Source organism: Panthera uncia (genome assembly GCF_023721935.1).
Source record: "Panthera uncia isolate 11264 chromosome B3 unlocalized genomic scaffold, Puncia_PCG_1.0 HiC_scaffold_1, whole genome shotgun sequence".
NCBI lineage: Eukaryota > Metazoa > Chordata > Mammalia > Carnivora > Felidae > Panthera > Panthera uncia.
In genome coordinates, this window is record NW_026057582.1 from 93395675 (window position 1) to 93416922 (window position 21248).

General features: G+C 38.3%; 1 protein-coding gene across 5 annotated transcripts in view; it reads right to left on the reverse strand.

Annotated features, from left to right (window-relative positions):
- MYO5A (myosin VA) overlaps nucleotides 1-21248 on the reverse strand; it is a 188133-nt gene that overhangs the window by 15129 nt on the left and 151756 nt on the right. For 2 of the 5 annotated variants that reach the window (XM_049613638.1, XM_049613637.1), the window contains exons 26-33: nucleotides 20578-20721; nucleotides 20268-20321; nucleotides 15637-15864; nucleotides 11008-11108; nucleotides 8070-8150; nucleotides 6070-6268; nucleotides 3561-3635; nucleotides 2221-2314 (exon numbers count right to left, since the gene is read on the reverse strand). In XM_049613638.1, the coding sequence (XP_049469595.1) occupies nucleotides 2221-2314; nucleotides 3561-3635; nucleotides 6070-6268; nucleotides 8070-8150; nucleotides 11008-11108; nucleotides 15637-15864; nucleotides 20268-20321; nucleotides 20578-20721 (976 nt within the window). The remainder of the gene's footprint in view (nucleotides 1-2220; nucleotides 2315-3560; nucleotides 3636-6069; nucleotides 6269-8069; nucleotides 8151-11007; nucleotides 11109-15636; nucleotides 15865-20267; nucleotides 20322-20577; nucleotides 20722-21248) is intronic. The other 3 variants (XM_049613640.1, XM_049613639.1, XM_049613641.1) reach the window with 3 other exon arrangements.

Below are 21248 nucleotides of genomic sequence, written 5' to 3' on the forward strand. Positions count from 1 at the left end.
AAAAGATGCTTTGTTGTAGAAAGTTGCCTGTATTTTCTGTATAATGGGAGATTAGGAGATATGAAAAGTATTAGAAGAGCTTGCTACCTTTATTCTCTAATTTGGGGGGGGGGGAGGGACACTGCACTCAGCACATGTCCAAGTCACACACATCTATTTTGTTTTATTCTTTAGATACATATCATTTAACTCGAAATATAACTTTTCTGAAGAAATGATGTCTTTGTTTAATCTATGAAGTGTTTCTCAAATGCTACTTATAGGTTTGAGAACATAGCTGGCAAGATAGTTTCATTGATGAGATTGATTTCTGATTGATAATGGCTTAAAATTTCTGACTTCTTGAGGTATTCTAACCTATCTCAATTTAAAGTATACATAACAAAAAAAGCTGAGTAAAAACTTAAAATAATAAGTGGCTTTGTTATTTATGAAATTTTACTAATGTATTGCAAAGAAATCATTAGAAGTTGAAAAAACTAATTGGCTAGTTAATACCCTTAAAATCAGTTCTTTCAGGCACTCTGCTAATTATCATCTCATGATATAATTAAAGCAGAATTAAGTGCAGAAAGGTTTTCAAAATAAAGATTTTTTAAAGTTCTGTCGACAGACATTACAGTCCATGTGTGTGTGTGATTTGGAGGCTCAAAGTTTTAATGTAATATATGAATCATGTAATGCTACATGATTATAAATAAATTATGACTGCAAAGTAATCTATATGGTTTTTAAATAAATATTTCAACATTCGTATACCCAAAGAGTATTATCCTCCTCAAAGTGAACACCTATGTTGCCATTCTAAATATTTCTGGAACTTGTTTATTTGTTCAACAAATACTGAAGGAATGATTATCGTGGGTCAGACACTATGCTCAATGCTGTGAAAACAAGGAGAAATAAGAAGTGGTCCCTATGCTCAGGAAGCTCATGGCCATTGAGGAAGCCAGTGATTTAAACAGAAAACTGCTAAAAGTACAACTGTGAAAACCACAAAAAATGTGAGCCATCGTGGTACACAGAGGGCAGAGCCATAAAGCCTGCCTGCATGATCAGGAGAGGCTGCGCTTGGGGATGTGACATATGACTCTGGTCTCAAAGGATGACCGGGACTTGAGCAAGAGAAGAAGGAAGACCAAACAGAAAGGACAGTCAGGACAGACCTGGAATGCTGAAAGAAGGAAAACCACACAGACTTAACATGGTAGACTCTTCTGAGCATTCCCAGTGTTGGGGACTCTTCATCCTTTGAGCCAAGCAAACACTATGCAGAGTGACACCGAGAGAACAGATGGGTAGTCAGACTGCACAGTATCATTTCTGGTCAAAATCGCATAGGTTTGAAGGCAATTCCAAAGAGGGTCTCTAAATCTCTTGAACAACGAGAACATTGTTAGAATATGCTTAGAACCTGGCTTTACCTCCATTTACTGCTATATCCCTGGCACCTAGATACATACCTAGGGAAGGAACAAGCATACTGATCCAAAAGACAAGATTCATTTGTATATAATAACAACTTGTATTTGATCACTTTTTCAAGGTGTTTTCCCATCGTCATATACAAACCATGAAACGCTTAAAGAAATTTTATTTCTTTATAATCATAATTCATTTTTCCTTATTTACTTCTCTTATTTTCTCTATTAGATTCTTTGAAGATGCAGACTTAATTTTACTCATCTTAGTTTCCCTAATACTAGAAGTAACAGTAAAAATAATAATAAAGTTGTATATAGCATTTGCTATGTGTCAGGAAATACACTAAATACATTATACACATTAATTCATTTCATCTTCACAAACTGTCAGATAGATGCCATGATAATTCCCATGTAACAAGTGGGGAAACTGAGGCATAGAGAGGTTCAATAACTTGCCCGACTTCAGAGGACTAATAAAAGAGCTGGGAGTTGATGCCAAGAAGCTTGGCTATAGAATCCATGCGCTTAACCTCTATGTTATACTGCCAAGCACAGTGTCTGGCGCAAAGAATACAGTCATTAGATGCTTGTTGAATGAATTCGCTCTTCACAAATTACTACTACCATGAAAAGAACATTTTTCCCTACCTAGCAATGGAAATTTCCACTCCACGGAGGCCAAGTTTGCTGGTCTAATACCATCCTTAATAACTGCATGCAAACCTGTTAGACCACTAGTATAACAAATATAAAATCAAGATTTGGCAACTGTTATAAAATCATGTTTAAATACCTTCTAGTTCACCAATTTTTTTGGCAAATACTTTCAGTTGTTTTTTCAGTTTTCGAACAGTCTTGTCTTGTTTTTCAAGTTGCTCCATCAAATCCTAAAGATTAAAATGAGAAATATAACAGAAAAATCAAAATGGGCCTTCGAAAAGGCAGAGAAGGAAAGCAGACACAAAATCACAGGAATAGCAGTTAGTTTTACATAAAAGCTCCAGAAAAGCTCACTGGTGGAGCCACCACCTGGCTAAAACTGGCAGGCATGGGAAATACAGCTACCAGAAAAGCCAAATGTTAAAATATACACTGCCATAAGATCCTTTACAGCGTGATGGAGAGCAGGCTCCCTGGGGAGTCTTTTCCAGTAGACCCCATGTAGGTAAAACAATTAAATGCTCAAAAAATGTACTGCTTTTCCAGTGGAATGCTTTCTTTCAAGGGGGAAGAGGCAAAATAAATTTTGATGAATGCTCAAAAAGTTCTGTGGGAAGTTTTAAGGATGGTTGAACTTAGGCTGGGGCTTTTGACACCTGTGTGTGAGAAGCACTGTCTCTATGAGACCCACCCTTTGGAGATGCCAAATTAGTCCTATAACTTAGAAGTTTGGGGAATTAAAAGGTAAGATGAAAAAATAACCACAGAGAAAGAATAAAGAGTGGCATGTGGCATAACATACACGTAAAATTTCACAGGTGATATAATTTTTCTCATAGAGAAAAACGGGAGCAATTCCTAATGCTTCACGCCCCCCCAAAAAAAGAAAAGAAAAGAAAAAAAACACAGTACATTCAAGGGGAAGGGGTAAAAAGGTCTGTGATGACTGGCTAATTAATCCAGAATTCTCAGATCACAGGCATAGTTAAGAGATCAATAAGTAAGAAGAAAATGGGTAACAGCAGACTTGAAGCTTAGGGGAGAAGTCAATCAGTGATATCCGTGGTTATTATTCAGGTTATGGTGAAGAAAAGTATTTACAAACACAAATACTCATTCCCTTTGCAGTTTAAGACAGCACAGATTTAGATAGTAGACCACTGAGTCAAAGGGAACAGGTGCTAACATTTCAAAGTGTTCATTTGTGTTTCTTGGATTGTACTTTATCTTTCAAATCACATTTTGCTTCCATCACACTGTAAGCCTAGTGTTAATAACAAATCCAACGTGACAATGGACGCAAGACACTGATAGAGGTGACACCACTGGCTACGAGACAGCTGTGGGAAGAAACAGGTTTCGTGAAGGTTTTTGAAGAGATTCCTGAGGAGGGGCGGGCAGCAGTGTGCTGTTCAATAACAGAGGCTACAAGTAGCAAAGGAGACAACAGAAATGCACTCCGAATTTACATACAATCATCCGCTTGTAAAGTGAAATCCGATATGATTGATACTTCTTAGGGTCATCTGCATATAATTCCTCAAAATACTGAAAAAACAGGCACAATGGATATTTGTTTTTCTCTGTGTCTGAGGGGAATTCAACTTCTCAGCAAAATCAATTTAAAAATATTTTTAAAACCCAAATAATTAAAGTATATATTCTTGAAAGGCTCTGCCATTGCCTTCTGATCTTTCCAGTATAGATGATTCTAATTATATATATATATATATATATATATATATATATGCATATATATATATATGCATTATATATATATATGCATATATATATATATACACACACACATACACATATATTTTCACATGCTCAGAGGACACAGCTCAGGCATCATCATTTAGCAGGTAAACAGAGCAGTGGCGATTATTCCTCAGATAAAGCTGTTATTTCACTCCTCAGACCTGCTCACAAGTTGCTCTATTTTTTTTTTTTCCACTGTCAGCAGTAGTGACGAGGGCAAGAAGGCAAATGAAGTGAAAGCGAGAATCACGGCAAGGTGGCACTCTTGTCTGAAGTTGTAAAGGCTGGTGAGAAGCTGCGTGCCCTCCTTCCCTGAAAGGCAGCATGGGGAAGGCCTGTGGAGTATGCTTCCAAGAGGAGGGAGAAAGGCCATCTTTGTGTTCGTGTTGGGAGGCAGGTGGGTAAGAGGGTTACGCAGGGTCGGGTTTCTAAGAACACTAAGCCTAGATCTCACTGCTGCTTTACTATTCTGCTCAAGTGTTTCCTAAAGAAATGCACAATTACGAATGAGAAACTGTATAATGGTTTTGAAAAGTGCATTATTCCCTACACTTAAGTTTGAAACCATTCTCCAGAGTGAGGTATGAGAAGCAGCTGACTTGAGGAGGCTTTTCTAAAACTCAGAGAAACTCATTAACTAGTCTCTTCCCCTTAGAATTTGAAAGCTTGATTTACTTTTCTATTAGCTATGAAAAACTGCCAAGAAAATTCATCCCGCAGACAAGCTTGCAAAAGAAATGGTGAATCAACTTAGTAAAAAAAAAAAAAAAAAAAAAAAGGCTCTGGGAACGTGCCATCCAGAAGCATCTTGATTTCACGGTTTCACCTTGTATTTTAAGATAATCATTCATAAGCACAGAATTTATACACTGATGAATCATTATAATTTAGCATATTTATCAATACTTAAGCATTCAAGCACTGTTAGTTCAATTTAAGCAACAATACACTTGAGAGTAATAAAATGACATTTAAAAAATATTCCATGATTCAGAATACTTTCTCCCACGAATTAGTAATATTTCAGTCACTCTGGAAAGAGTCCAACACCTGCTGTCACTTGCCTCTCCCATTCCCACAACAGAGCCTCATGCAGCAAGCTATCCTCAGAGGGACAGACAGTGAGAAGAATACTTTTAGGTTTTGTGTCTAATTTAATAAAAGGTGGGTGAATAGATGACACTAGAAAACTATTTGTAACATAAATGATCACTAATGGAGTTTTGGAGTGGTAATTCAGACTGTTAAATCTGCAGAGAAAATCCAAACTATTTTTATTAAAGGTCATTAAACCCTGAACAACAACAAAAAAGACCGGTCACTACCAATTCTTAATAGCTTTTCTCAAAACTAGGCTGACACTACAATATAGATTTTATGTAGAAATGTGGAGCTACAACTTTTCAATGACTTTTAATTTAATAAATATATTTATTAAACTTAAGTAGGTTTAAAAAATCTGTAATAAGTTATTTTGTGACAGAAATATTTTAGAAAATATTTCCTGTAAAAAAAAGAAAGAGGAAAAAAAAGGAATAAGAAATAACTTGGACTCTGTGCCAGCACTCAGAATCTGGCAAGAGAAAAAAAAAAAAATTCATTGCACTTCTGTTAGAATAAAAAATGTATAAACTTGAATCCTGATGTCCCTGCACCCTGACCTGGGGTCAGGTATGCTGACGCTATCCAATGTCCACCAAAAGCCCCTGCTTCGTTCTGCCAACCACCTTTCCTGACCGTCACTCCAACCCCACCTGTCTGCTAGAGATGGAGGCAGGAATGGCCTTCGTGGCTGCCTAGGGACCAAAGGTCAAAAGAGCTTGTTCCTGGTCTCTACTGTGACAACCACATAACAACCTCCTTATAATGGCAGGGTCTGAAGCTGAAGTGGAGAAAGCAGGTCACCTGAGTTCTCAAGGATAGCAAAAGCCCAGCACACAGTCAGGGGATATCTCCCAGACCCTCCAAGCTAGGTCTAAGAATGCTCAGACACGCCAGAGCCTTCTGTAGAAACACAACCTGTGCACGTGCCTTTTTCATTTCTACCAACACAATCACATTTTCCTTACTCCATCTCTGCTAGAGAAAGAGGGTATCATGTGTGAGGCAGTGAGTCTCTCCCAGTCAAAAAGGATGTGTTTGATCAAAAAGAAACTAGGACCGTGCTGGAGGGCCAGGCACTGCCTACTAAGAATGCACGGACCTGGGCGCCTCTCCTTACCAAATTTTCGTTGGTCAACCTGGTGATCTCGTGTTGCAGGCTGGCCTCGATGCGGGCCTCCGGGGGCAGCTGCAGGTTCTGCGCCAGCAGCTGCTGCTGCCGATTGTTCTCCTCCTTCAGGCTCTGGATCTCTCCACGCAGGGCTTCAGCCTCATTCTCGTGGCTCCTCTTCTGTGACTGGAGCTGGGATTCCAGGAGCCTGAGGAGAAGCCACACAGGTTGAAAAGGGAGAGGACACCTGAGTCTCTGCTCGGTGGGTGTGACACTTTGTGCTCACTTGCAAGGGCAGGAAGAGTGGGGAATCTTTAATGTTTGTGTAACTTCTGATTTCATTCAAGTCAAGAAGCTCAAACAAGGGCCAGCAACGGAAACAAGCGCTCTCATATTTGTGTCTTTCTGAATTGTGGACCCTGCTACAAATATATCATCTTCAAAGGCTCTAACAAATAGAAAAGTTTAAGCTCTTTTGAAAAGTTTATAAGAAATGATGACTAAAATAATCAATTTAAAAGACACAGCTTTAATCTGGTTTACAACATTTACAAACTAGCATTTAAGTTGGCAAAGAATACCTTTGTCACAGAGTAACTCTACACTGCAGAGGGCAAGATTACAAACTTCCAATCTAATTAAATATGCCTTTAAGAATTTCAATGTTACTAATTTCAGGCAGAGAGTGTGCCCAGGGTCCCATTTCTACTTTCTACTCTTATCTCTGAAGGACAGAAAGGCTCGAGTGTGACTCTGAAATATATACAGATTTTCCCAAATGCAGATCGTTCTAAAACTTCATATACATGCATTTTAAATTTGTCATCTTCTCTCTCCCCCATAAACTTCCATATCAATAACAGAATCCTAACAAGACATGGTTTTAGAACAGAGATGTTAATAGGATGAACAAAGTGGTTACTGATTCTCTGAGCAAGCATGCAAGTCAGCTGTGCCTGTAAGTAGAGCAGGGTGTTGGTGGTGAGAATATCAGCACCCCCCATTTACCATGCACCCCCACTCCTACATCCACCCCTTTTCCAAACACAGAACCAAGTTATGGTTACAAATTAACTAACACAAAGAAAGAAATGACGTCCTTTTATCCTAATCCCCTTTGTTATCAACTGCTGGGCAAAAGTTAGTGATGCCATTGCAAGCAAATTGTTAACAACAGACTGAAAATATCTAGTAATTATAAAATTTCAAAGGAATCTGAATAACACCACAAAGTTAATAATGATGGCTTGTGGTTAGAACAAACAAAGCAGAATAAACAGGAACTCCTTGAAAAAGAAGTTAAGTATTTTAAAAATGTAATTACTAACGTGGTATTTTTATGAGATTTTAAAAATACAAATATCCCTAGAGCAGATGAATGTCTATGTTAGAAAGCTGCTGTTGTTTCAATTTTATTTGCTTTCCCCTAAACACATGTAATGTGTTGAGTTTAGGTAATTATTTTGAACTTCAGCAATGCAAGAGACCCCCCTGATTTGTGGTCTCACATATCTGAATTTCACAAGAATCACACAGAAGGCCAAATTATGCACTCAACACTGCTGTTAGGCAGCATGGTACTAATATAGAAGACCGCACAGTCTCATTGCCACAGGTACTTATGTCCTTTAGATTAGTCATTATTCCAAACAAGAAACCACTAAGTAATAGGTATTAATCTCTCCCACGGTAATTTGGGCTCTAGTTGAAAGGTTTTGTCTTTTTTCCAACTCCTACTGGGAGATTCACAAATTTTAGTGTGTGAAAGAAAGATCCTTCACTTATGGCCCGCAACTCCTATATTCACTATCAATCCATTTCAGCTTTAATTGCATCCCTTAGTGGAGAAGATTTTTAAGAAGGTGTTGGCTGAATGTTCTAAGTTTTGCTGAAATTTACCCAGGAAGACAATTAATGTATAAGAAACATAGAAGTTAAAGTCAGGAAGACACTGTTAGTAAGAGAAACAACAAATTAATAACATTCCATTTTGAAGAGGCAAATATAACCTGTTGGCTTGTTTTAACCCTTCATAAACCAGCCACAGCTCTCCATCCTCATTCAACTCATGGCAATCCATAGCAGGTGATCTTCCATGCAAAAGGAACAACAATGCAAAACACAAAGGGATACAGGACAGTCATGAGATGATGATGGACAAGAGCAGCACATGGTATTCCAATATTTAATTAAGTCAATGAGACTTTTTTTATTAATTACAAATGACTTTAAGACATTATCACAAAAATTATTTTTGGTTAATTTTTTAAAAAATGGGTAACATGTAACATCACATGTCAATGGGTAGAAAGTAAAACAAAATATAATCAAGGAGTGAGAAGTACTTTTTCTGCAAAATCTGAAATGAATGAAAAGGTGAGAAAGAGGTTCTGTTTTTAACATTTTATTCAGCTAGCAGAGTGATCTTATATGTCACATATTATATTAGAGACCAAGCATGACAATCACACACACATAGAACAAAAACTTCAGCTACTGTCTTCATGGGGCAATCTTCACAATCCATTTCAAAATTAATGAAGCTTTAAGTCTTCTAAGTAGAAACTGGTTTTCACTTAATAAAATCTGCTTTCCTATTTTTAAAACTGTCTTAAGAAATTCTTATAGGGGTAACTTATAAATAAGTATATGTCCAAAGTTCTCAGCTTTTATGACATGATTTTTAAAAAGATTTTTTGTGTCAAAAATTAACGTTAAGATCTGGAGAAACTGCTTTTCTTTTAGAGATGTGACACATTTTAATAAAAGTATGTATAAATAATAAATAATAATGACAAAGTCAAGTACAGGTTTTTTTCTACCTGGAGTATAAAAATAATATTTTGGGGTATTTGCCATCAGATACTGTCCTACATCCTTCCACGTATATGATTTCATTTAGTTCTCCTAGTAACCCATCATGTATCATTTGCGACACTGCAAAGGGAGACACTGAGTCTTAGAAATAAGATACCTGCGGAGGTTACACAGCTGGCAAGTAGCAGAGCCCAGGGCTATCTGACTCCAGAGTCCAGGTTTTTACTCTTCCTACTAGACTTCTCTTTATATGGTGTGTACATAAAGCACAGGCCAGAGAATGCTCTTCTGTTTACCATCTCCCCTTGGAGAGTTTATCCATTTTCATGGTCGCAATTATATTATTATATGCTGATGACTTCAAAATTTGTATCTCAGTCTATATACCTCTCCTATTCCAGATCTATATTTTCAACTGCCTATGGATTTCTCTCCTTAGATGTCTTCCTAGCTCTTTAAATTCATTACTTATAAATCTGCTGGTCATCTCCGCCCTGAACTTCCCCACACCACAGACCCAGGATCATGAAATGGCATCACCACATCCAACCAAGTATCCAAGCAGACACTTGACAGCCACCCTCCATAATTCCCTATCCCTCACCCACACATCCAAGCCACAAGATTTACTGACTTCATCTTATGTATCTTTCAAAGTGTCCCCTTTCAATCTCAACTGCCACCAATCACATCATAGTCACTGTAATCAGTCATTTAATTACAGTAATAGCTTCCTAACTAGTCTTTATGCCTTCAATCTCTTTCTACTATAATCTGTTCTCTAACATAAAAGCCAGGGCTAGCTTTCTAAAATTCCAATATCATATCATTCTCCTACTTAAAACATTTCAACAACTTTGACTGTCATTGGAGTGATGTCCATATTGTCTTGGCTATCTCCCCAACAGCCTACAAACTCTGTGAAAGCAAGAACTACATTTATCTTCCTTACTGCTATATTCCCAGTGTGTGACACAAGGCCTAACATGAAACTGGCATGCAATACATATTTGGTGATTGAATAGCAGAGTGGATGGGTGGACAGTGTAATATAGCTCTTTCTATACTAACACATTCTTACATAGAAGTTATGCTTATACTTTATATCATAAATTAAAATTTAAGTTTAATCCAATACTTTTTAAGCATTCTCCATTCTTACCCATAAAACAAGAATAGTACCTTAAATTTTGTATGGCAATATTCTTTAGTCTGTAAAGTATTTCTGTATACTAGCCCTGATATGACACAGCAGGAGACTTAGACTGCACACTTGTAACACAAATCCCCAGAATCATCTTTCTCTGTGATCATCACGGGCCATGTTAAGCATGTAGCCTGTAAGTTCAGAGTTCAAAGGCAAAGAGGCTCTGTTGGGAAGTGGGGGGTGGTAGGAAGGCTGAAGGAATTGCAGAGATGAGACTTCACTCTGTGATAACCTCAGCTACAGGGGAAGTCTTTAGTAAAGTTTCATCATTTAGTGGCTGTGCAAATCCTGTACCTTCAGTCAGACTACCCAAAGCTCTTGGGTGCTAAGTGCCATCTATAACTTCACTTGTGTTTGTGGTAAATAAGATAAAATCAGAGTTAGGATTTTCTCAAAACACCTTAGGAAATGTGACAAATACTTGGTCTTAAATATCAGGGTCCCATCCAAGTACTCTTGTAGAATGATATGGCCAACACTGATGATTCCAGATACTTCCTCACTTCTCTCCACTCTGAATTTCAATTACCGAAAGCTAAAGTTGCCCCTATAAACCTTTACAAATAACCAACCATCCTGCACAAAATATGAAAGTGACTACCCAAGACAGTCCAACAGTGAGCAATTGGTTTTCCTCTCAAGGCTAAGACCCTAAATAATACAGAAATATCATCCCTTGATGTAAAGAACATTCATTCCCCTTGATCCCTCTCATCAATAATGCTACCTCAATATTATAACTGAGATTTTAATGAGGAATTTATTAGAAACCTTGAATTCCCTCTGAAGGTCAGATGGTGTCTAATAAAGGTCAGATGATGTCTATATAAACACTTTGACTTACTGTACAAAAGACTGGCTTAAAGACAAAGATACACATGACTATGATTAAACCAAAATGAATAAAAAGAAAATAGGCTTACCTGTTTGTTTCTTTCAAACCAATGTACGCTTGTGCTATTTCACCTTTATCTTTCATTTTTTGCACATCTTCCAAAAGTATTGTGGAATCTGTCATTGTATTCTGAAGGGGGAAATGACACATTTCCACATTAACAGTCAATTCAAAAGCTTTAGACCACACACAACATTGCTCTTTCCTCCAGAAGAGAGGATTTATGTGTTCCCCCAGAGCTCCTGGTCCCACCAGAGTGCCAGGCCTGGCCCCGTGCAACTACAGAGGAGGGTCTGGCACAGGTAGCTAAGAGCAAGAGACACCTTCAGTCCCTCTCTTGAAAATCCCTATTGCTCTACTACAAAGGTGGTGAGAGTCTAGAGCACCAGTGTCCTGTAAATAAAATCACTGATGGGCTGTGTGTATTTTACATGATGTGTAAAAATATATATATGTGTGTGTGTGTGTATATATATATATTTCATTAAATAGCTCTTTAGTGTCCTTGCCTGATAATTGTTCTAATGCTATATAATAACACAAATATATATATTTCAAAGTGTGTATTTATATATTAAGTATACGTATACTTAATATATATATATATTAAGTATACGTATACTTAATATATAAAGATATAGATATATTTCCAAGTATACATAAAGTATTACAACAATAACTAGGTAAAAACACCAAGCAACACTGAATGGACAAAGACCAAAACTATTCTTTCTACTACTTGCCATCTAGTTATAATAAAATAAATGCCCCAGTAAAACACCGTAAAGTTTGACTTAAACCTCATCTTTCCATTAAAAGCTCAGTACAAAAAAGTGGATGATATGCTTTAGTAAAATTAGAAGTTTTTTCTCACATATTTAAATATATATAAATGGGAATGATTTAGCTCCCTGTAAATATCTACCATCTGCTGTTATTCAACTAACTCTTTTTCCGTCTGTTACATTATAGTATGGTACATAAGTTTTTGAAATACATATCTAGCAGGTCAGCATTACTAATGATTTTGTATAAAAAGCACTTTTCTGCCAACATTTTTAATTCATTTTTTATTTTTCCTTTTTCGTCTAATCTGTCTGACAACCAATGCAATTTCCACATCTTGCTTCTACTTGGCTACTCTCTGTCTCTCCTAAATCAGGGCAAGAATAGACTAAGAACTATTGTTCTCTGGCTTCTAGAGAATAATACACTTTAGAACAGAGGGGACCATCCTATTGGTCTAAATAGTATATGTCTGATCTGTTAGTCAATGTTTGCTCTAAAGCAAGGTCTCCCAATGAAGTGGACTTAATAGAATACATTTCGAATACCATGATCTTAGAGACCAGTTCTAAGTTCAAGACCAGATCTTGCTAAGAAACATACTTCAAAAAAATCCTACTTTTCTCCTAATGCTGTCTTTTTTGTAAGTTTATAAATGCATCCTCAGAGAAGACCAAATATAATCTGATAAGAACTTTAACAAGAGCTTATGTTTTACTGAATTTTAAAAATCTTTCCCATAAATACCACATAGAGCATTTCTTTAGCTATTATTTCTAAATATTTTAGTACATATTTCATAGAAAACTTTTTTTCTCTTTCCCTGAAAGAAAATTTTTCTATTCTACAAAGGACTGTACTCAGATTTTTGACATTTAGGTAGCAACTCTGAAAGACCCAATCCCTATATTAAATGACGCTACATGTATTCTCTGATATCTGAACACCTATATGATGTAGTTTTAAACTTTCAGTAAATTAGGTAACTTGATCCTATTAACTAATGTAAAGGAAAGATAAACTTCTTGATAGGCTGCTTTCCTGGTAGTAAGCAGCCAGTCCTTCCCTCAGCTGGTCCATCTTAGCTAAGAAGTGGTGGTTGGGGCATGGGATCAGACTTGGACCACAAGTGTTAGGAAATCCCTGACTCACTGCTCAAAGTTTGTCTCCCCTCAAGCCAGTGACCGGAAGTTCAGAAAGGGTTGCACCATGTAGGAAAATCCTACCCTTCCCAGGAAGGCTGTACTCCATTCCTGAGGCTCTTTCTCACCCTTGGCCAACAAACCCAGAGCTTCGAGACAAGAGTGCAGGACACACTGAGCTTTTTGGTGTGCTCCAAGTTACAGGACTCCCATCCCAAGCCCCCATGCTTGTGGATGGCCTACCATAACTACTATAGTGAGTCAGAGAGCCGACTCTGAATTAGAAGCCACGGAGACCTCTCTGTTGTCCAGACTGGAGCCTACTACATCATTTTTCCACTGACTTCTCACACACGTAAGGGTCAAATAGAAAATTAATTTGTAAATATCAAAACAGACTTGGTGGCCAGAAGCATCAATTGCATATATTGGGAAAATAAAACTTAGGGTCAAATAAGGTATTTATTAAATTTTTTTTTAATTTTGTAATTACCTTGTCATCCTGAAAATCACAAGCCAGCAAGCACAAAGAACAAATGGAGAAAACAATAAGCCCTTAGTTCCATAAATAAACCCCATCAATGAGCACCATCATAACAGAGCAAAGCTAACTGTAAAATAAACCCATGAGTTGTCTCTCCTAAAACCAACTCTGTAAATAAATTAGTATTCATGGAACTGGCATGAGGTGGACATTAGCATATACATATGTGATAGTTCTCACTTCTCAGGAAAAACTGCTTGAAATCCTATTTGAGTTGTTTTGGTTTTTCTAATTGTAGGGCATTTGTGAGTATGTGAGAAAATGACCCTCCTGTTAATGTGTAGGGGTGAAATTCTTATCCTAGGTCTGTGAGAGTTATGGTAATGCTCTGATAGGAGGTCATTGGTCCAAGTGAAGCCTCCCAGAATACTTGGGGGTGAAGCAGATAAACTAGACATGGCTGGGCTGGATTATCACCTAGCTCACTGGATGTCACTCACTACTGCCCTGCAAAGGAGTTGTGAAATGAGTCTCTGCAACTGGAAACTGAGTGCGACAGCCATGGGTTTGAAAAGTCTTTATCTGTGTCACAGGCATTTTTCTAAACAAAGAAGAAGCTGCTGCCATGTGTAGGCTGGGAATTGGAGAGCAGGGGCCTGAGAGTTGGAGACAGGGCCATCCCATTAGGGGCTAGAGAGTAGTTGTGAGCTGGGTAAGTGAGGATGTGTGATACCAGAACTATGTGCTCTGTTAGCTAGGTTGTTTTCATGTCCCTTGGTTCATTTTTCTTTTCCTTTCCCTTAACTTTAGCTAAAGTTTCTTGTTAGAATACCACCTTGTCACCAAAGAACTAGAGAGAGGAGTTGTGATTTTGGACTCTGCTCCAGCTAGTGTGCAGAGACAGGCTTGTATCTCAAGGCCCAACCACAGTGGTAGTCATGGGAACCAAACTGACACAGAGAAGGTGAGACATATAGGGCCAGGTCAAAGGAAAGATTCCCCTGTCAGGATCTTCTCATTTCAGACTGAATGGTTTGTGATTTGTTGTAAAATAAGAAAGCCCATTTCTTTATATAACTCTATTTATGGCTGGGATGTTTTTTCCCTCCCAAATTATTTGGTCACAAATATCTTGTTTTCAGAATTTGATATTTTCTGGATCAGTGTTGATCTCTCAGGTACGATCTGCCTTTCTTAAACCCAAATGTTATGTGCCAGAGTCAGTATTTTAACCACCATGCAGAACTACCATTACTCTGAGATCTTCCAGTTAATTTATTATATGGTATGTCATGTAGCTGGATTACTTGATTGTCTAATTCTTGGTAACATTTTGTTTGCTGCATGAACATGGGCAGGGACACAGGCTAGGTTTTAAGATGATTACCCAGAGTCCCTCTGATGGCAAATGACAAAAAGGCCCATCTTTCACCAACACATGACAGCACTGGGTCTCAAATTACCTGAGACTTCACAGCAATGACTTTGAAGGGCCATGTATACCCTCTGGCATGGGTCCTTTCTGTGGAATCACTACACGCAGCCCCTCTCACCTGCCACCCATCCCCCCCCCCCGCCCATCCCCCGGTTTGGGACAGCTCACCCTATTAGACAGAATTCCCTGAAGTGAGCAGAAATCATCTCCATGGAACTTCTACTCAATGATCTCATTTCTAAGCCTTTTATATGTTACCTTTCCAGTTAAAAGGGCGATTTTCAACAATTTTAAACTAATTTTCAACTAATTTTAAATTCATATTTAATACCTTCCCACAGCAAGACAATTTATGGATTTATGTACTTAAAAAAAAGAGTAAAATCTTATTTCTTATTTATTCATTTAAATAACAGCACCCAGCATGGGGCTTAAACTCACGAACCTGAAACCAAGAGTCACATGCTCTTCTGACTGAGCCAGCCAGGCACTCCAAATTTTACTTCTGATCAACATTTATCATGGCCAGATTACTACTTCAAGATTAATTTTAAAAGCCCTTTGCTTATGAGAAATGAAACTTGGAAGATCACTTGGGATTTCATTTATTTTTTGCTCACTTTAATTGGCATTTTCAACAGTTTTAAAGCAACATTTAGATTTTTAAAAAAATGACAATATCCTTTAGACTAAATGCTAATTAGACTAAAAATGCTCCTAAGTGTTTGCTTCATTATAAACTGGAGGAAAAGGATAGAAAGAAAGAGGCTTGTTCCCAGACATCCACTTTGGTCACCTGCTCATGCTTACCTTGGGTTGGATAGCCTCCTTCTGGCTCACCAGCTGAGATCTCAAGATGAGGACTTCCTCCTTGCGGACATCGAGCTCCTCACTCACAGAGGTCAGCTGCTCCATGAGGACACGGTAGGCTGGTGCACCTGGAGCGGTCACCTCTGGGGCACTTTTCTCACTAAGTGCCTTGCGTAACTCATTTAGCTCATTTTTCAGTTTTTTGTTTTCTGATTCAAGCTCTTGGCGCTGTATGAAGAGACAAAGAATAGTTCATTGCTGTTATCCTCAACTTTACACTGGAATTCTCTCTTCGCCCAAGATGGTAGAATTGTGCTGGAAAAGACTGTAAGAGTTACCCGAGTGAATGGCTTCCCAGGCTCTACTGGGAACTCTGTTCTTCAAATTAAGAAAGCTGACATCAAAAGGGATTTAGCAAGGTGAATGGTAGTTTGCTTCATCAAACCAAATTCCAGAGTCACATTTATTCCAGGCCTGCCTAGGGAGTGTTCACAGGCTTGGAGGGATTGCTGAGCCCCAAGGGGTGAGTTTAGTCCAGTCCTCTTAGAGCCCAGGTTTTATTCGCAGGTAAATATAAAGGCAGGTATGAGGGTGCAGCTGGTCAGGTTATTTCCAATGAATTGGGGCCTGGTGGGGTTAGCTGAGGACTGGGGACACGGGACACGGGCTGGTGGGAGCTCAGGGCTGCAGTGGGAGTGTGCCTGCAGGAAGTGGGCAGGCTCTGTTCCAGAGACAGGGCTGAGCTCCTGCCGCTGGGCTTTGACCTGGGAGTGCCACAGAGCCTTAAGAAGCCTGGGCTGGCCCTGTTCCCAGCAGTGCTCCTGCTCACAGAAGGTTCAGATGAATAGAACCCTGAAATCTTAAGTAGCATCCTCTTATTTCCTTTGTAAAGCAGAATGGAAAGAGCATTGAAATCTTAGACTTTCAACTTCTAATAAAAGAAATTACCATATCATTTAAACTAACAAAATTCCATTCAGTGCTTTGATGACAACAAATAGTGTATTTTTCAAACTTCACTGACATGTGTGTAACAGGCTTGTGAAGTTGCTGGCAGAAGTCCTGGGAGGTTGGGAGGAAGGGATGGGTCACCTCTTCCTTCCGCCATCCAGATGGCCACACTCATCCTTTACCCCCTCCATACTTTCACATACTACCAGCCATCCCCATGCTACCAGTTAGCATTGCCCTCTGCACACTCAAACAATGGCAATGGCAGCCCAGAGTAGCGTTCTGACACTGAAATACAAATGTCTCAGGATACTGGCTGGGAAAGAGTAAAGCAGACAGGTATTTGAAAGCACCATGCTGCCTTGTTTAGCACATCACATAAGGCCTTACGACAGTGGAAATGAGACAGTTCTGGGTGTCAAAGACAAAATATTTTATTGTTTCTTCCAGAGCAGCTACCTTGGGTTTGTAGCACCATACCAAACCTGTCAACATGTTACAGTAAAACAATTTATAGTCTTTTTTTTTCTACTATAGAATATATAATGCTTTCTTTCATGATGTAATCTATTCTTAAGTGAAAATGAATGAGCCTTCCTATCCCCAGTCTCCCATCACCTGGTAATCAGATTCATATTGCTCCTTTCTACAAGAGAAAATATGAATGTCTTTACTTGGACACTAAGGTCTGATGCTGTGCTTCCAAAACCTTACAGTGCATCAGAATCACCTAAAGAACAGATTGTGTGGCCTCACCCTTGGGGTTTCTGATTCACACCCCTGGGGTGTGAGATCCACAAATATGAACCTCCAACAAGTCACCAGGTGATGTTGATGCTGCTGGCCCAGGGAGCACATTTTGAGAAATACCAAGCTAATCCCTGGGAACTTTATGATCTGGGCCCCATTTTTAACATACCACAGAATGTCTTTATTTGTCCATTTTTGTGTGATCTGGAGATGACAATCCTACTTTCCATGGGCCTGTGCCATCCCATCCCATATGATCCTTGTCTTATATGACCCATATTGTGAGTTAGTCCTTTAGACAAAGGGTACAAAAGGCAAAAGAGTCAGGATAATAGAGATGACTCTTTGCTGCCACCCTTTTTTCTCTTTGAAAACATAAGTACTGTCACAAGTAGTGCTATTACTGAAGGAACAGTAGATTTATTCATTTTATAATTTAGAAAGGGCAAACGGGTTCTTCAGGGTATTTTATTTTATTTTTTTAACGTTTGCTTATTTATTTATTATTTATTTTTTATATATGAAATTTATTGTCAAATTGGTTTCCATACAATATCCAGTGCTCATCCCAAAAGATGCTCTCTTCAATGCCCATCACCTACTCTTCAGGGTATTTTAAAATACTACATTTTTTTGGTAAGAATTAATTTTCAAACAAATGATGCTACGAATCTAGGGTATTTAGAAAGTTTCCTACTGTCTGGTATTCAAGATCAGATTCTACCCACCTGATAGCAAATCTCTTAAATGTTCTAAGCATCCTTTAAAAAGGAAATACCTTATCTGAGAAGTTGTGACAATGACTAAGATAAAGTGTAGGAAAAACTTTTCAAACTGTAAAGCAAATATGAGGTATTATCAGTAAAGTGTTTATTAAAGGTCAGTGGAAGAATTCTAACTGCCTTCAAGGGGAGGGCTACTAAAGAAACTGTGGGCTGGGCAGGGGTTCTCTACACCTAGATGTGCAGCCTCAAAAGGAAGCAGTAGCTACCAGTTCTGGGCTGTAGGAAGTTGCAAATCCACAGAGGACAGGTCCTACTAATGTAAATTATGTTCCACATCACAGTATTAGGAAATAACGTATCAGGACCAGATTGAAGTAATATTACTGAAAAAAACAATAATGCAAAAACCCTCAGGACAGTTTAGGGAGACCCTAGGAATTCTCAAATACACATAAAGGCTTTAAAATAATGTGTTTCCTTATGCTATTTTGTGGCTTTTCTAATTCTTAGCTTTGGTTATAATCATAAACCTTGCTATAGTTTTCTAGCTATTCTAGAATATAGTTTACAAGAGGAGAAAACAGTAAAAAATAAACGTAGGCAGAAAATGTCTGAGAAAAAGAAATTTAAGACTAATAACCTGATTAATAACCTAGAAAAAATGTTAAAGCTAGGGGTGTTTTGATAGCTGATAGCCTGATAGCCCAAACTTCACAGGGCTAACAAGGTTCTGATTCTGGAAAGCAAAGGAAGGAGCTGAGTGAAGTACAACCTACCCTGATTTTAATTTAATTTAATTAATTTTAATTAATTAAAGTAAACTCTATGCCCACTGTGGGGCTCGAACTTATGACCCTAAGATCAAGAGTCGCAGGCTTCGCCGACTAAGTCAGCCAGGCTCTCCAAGTACAATCTATCCTTTATCAAGAAATACGCTCTTGTTTGTTTTAAATCTCAACTCTTGGGTTACCCAAGATGCTTTGTATTTTAAGAACTCCTGTTCCTTCTTAATCAGAGCCTTTTCTTGTGTTCAACTGCTCTGGGACACACAGTGCCTGCTAGATAGACATTGCCTTTAACCATTAAGAAGACAATTCTTTACCTTCATTTTCCTTCTCGCAACAGTCTCTAAAAAATAAAACAGAATATGTTTCTACTGTAATACCTAGCAAACTAATACCTAGTTATCTTCCTCTACAAATACGTAGTTTCAGTGGGGTTTGGTGGTTAGAGTACGGAATTTGGAGCCAAAGATAACTATGTTCAAATCCTGTTCCTGTTGGTTTCTAGTGGGGTGATCTCAGGGAAGTTATTTGTATCTCTTAGCCTCAATTTTCTCATCTGTAAAATGGGAACTAAAATACTCACTTGCAGTATTATTCTAAGAATTAGAGCTAATATGTACTTTACATAATATATACTTTGCATACTAAAGTACATATTAGCTCTAAGATTACTGTAAGAATTAGAGCTAATACATAAAGTATAGGCATTTAAAAATGATGATAGTGGGGCGCCTGGGTGGCGCAGTCGGTTAAGCGTCCGACTTCAGCCAGGTCACGATCTCGCGGTCCGTGAGTTCGAGCCCCGCGTCAGGCTCTGGGCTGATGGCTCGGAGCCTGGAGCCTGTTTCCGATTCTGTGTCTCCCTCTCTCTCTGCCCCTCCCCCGTTCATGCTCTGTCTCTCTCTGTCCCAAAAATAAATAAAAAACGTTGAAAAAAAAAAAATTTATAAAAATGATGATAGTAATGATAGCAACCAACATTCACTGGGTACTTACTATGTGCTGGGCATTATCCTAAGCAGTTTACTGGATTACTTCACATAATCTTCAGACAGTCTTATAATATAAATATTACCATTATCTCCATTTTATAGATGAGAAAAGTGAGGCACAGAAAAGATACATCACTTATACACAGCCATATAGTGGCAGATCTGGCATTTGAACCCACGCAGTCTGATGCTAGAATCCATAGCCTCAAATGGCAGCTACTGCTCCTGATCTGCTTGGACTCAATTCTAGCTTATGTGAAATAGAATCTACAAAAAGAAACAACACAAGGCTAGAAGTAAGGCCTGAATAAGGTTGAAGCTAGGACTTCTGGTGCCCTTAAGGACATTCTCTAAGAAAAACAGAAGCTCTGAGCAGATTACTTGCCAAAACAAGATATTCAAAGCCTTGAGCAGTAACTTCCCATTACCTTGAGTGACTCATATTCCAGTTCTGCGCCTCTAATTTGTGGTCTTTCTTCTTCCTAGGGAAAATGTAAAGTTAAAAACTTTATAAATAAGTAGTTATATTTTAATTGTCACATTTTTACCCAGAATATTTCCTTGCTCCACAGAAAATAGTGAGGAGAGTTGAGCCCTCACTAAATGAACCAAATTCTGCTTAGATAAAGTACTTCTGGGCAGGGTTTCCATTAAAGAAGAGATTGCAGACTTGCACATAAAGTCCCAGGCTCAGAGCTCAATTTGCCCTTAGCCCTGGGCTGGAGGAGCACTGCACACCTTTGCTTTGCTGCGGAGCACCTGCTCCTCCTTGCGGTCCAGCTCATCCTGCATCACCTGCTTCTCCTGCTCCAGCTCTGTGACCCGCTTCTGGAGCTTGAGGAACAATGACATGTCCAGAGGTACCTTCTTCTCACTTGGCTCCTAAACCCCAGAAATCATAAGATGGTCAAGATGATCCAGAACATGTACAAGCCAATGAGAAAATAATGAACAGTCCAATAAAAAAAAAAGAGCAAACTTAAAGAAGAAACATAAATGACCAAAAAGTATATAAATAACACATCCAACCTAGCTAATGAATAGAGAAATGCAAACTAAGCAACAATTAGCACTACTTTCCCCTGTCAGATTGGCAAAGACCGGAAAGATTGAGAATGCCATGTGTTAGTAACAGCGTCTTATATAATACTGATGGAAGTATAAGTAGGCCTTGTAAAAGGGCAAGGTAACTGCACTTATTAAAATTTAAATGTGTATACCCTTTAACCTAGCAACATGTTTTTAAGAATTAATCCTGCAGAGATTCTTATACAAGTACACAAAAATATATAGAAAAAAATGTTCATTGCAGCATTTTTTGCAATTGTAAAAAATGGGCAAAAAAACCCTGAATGTCAATAGAAGAGTTGCTTAAATCATAGTATAACCATACTATAAAATATTTTATA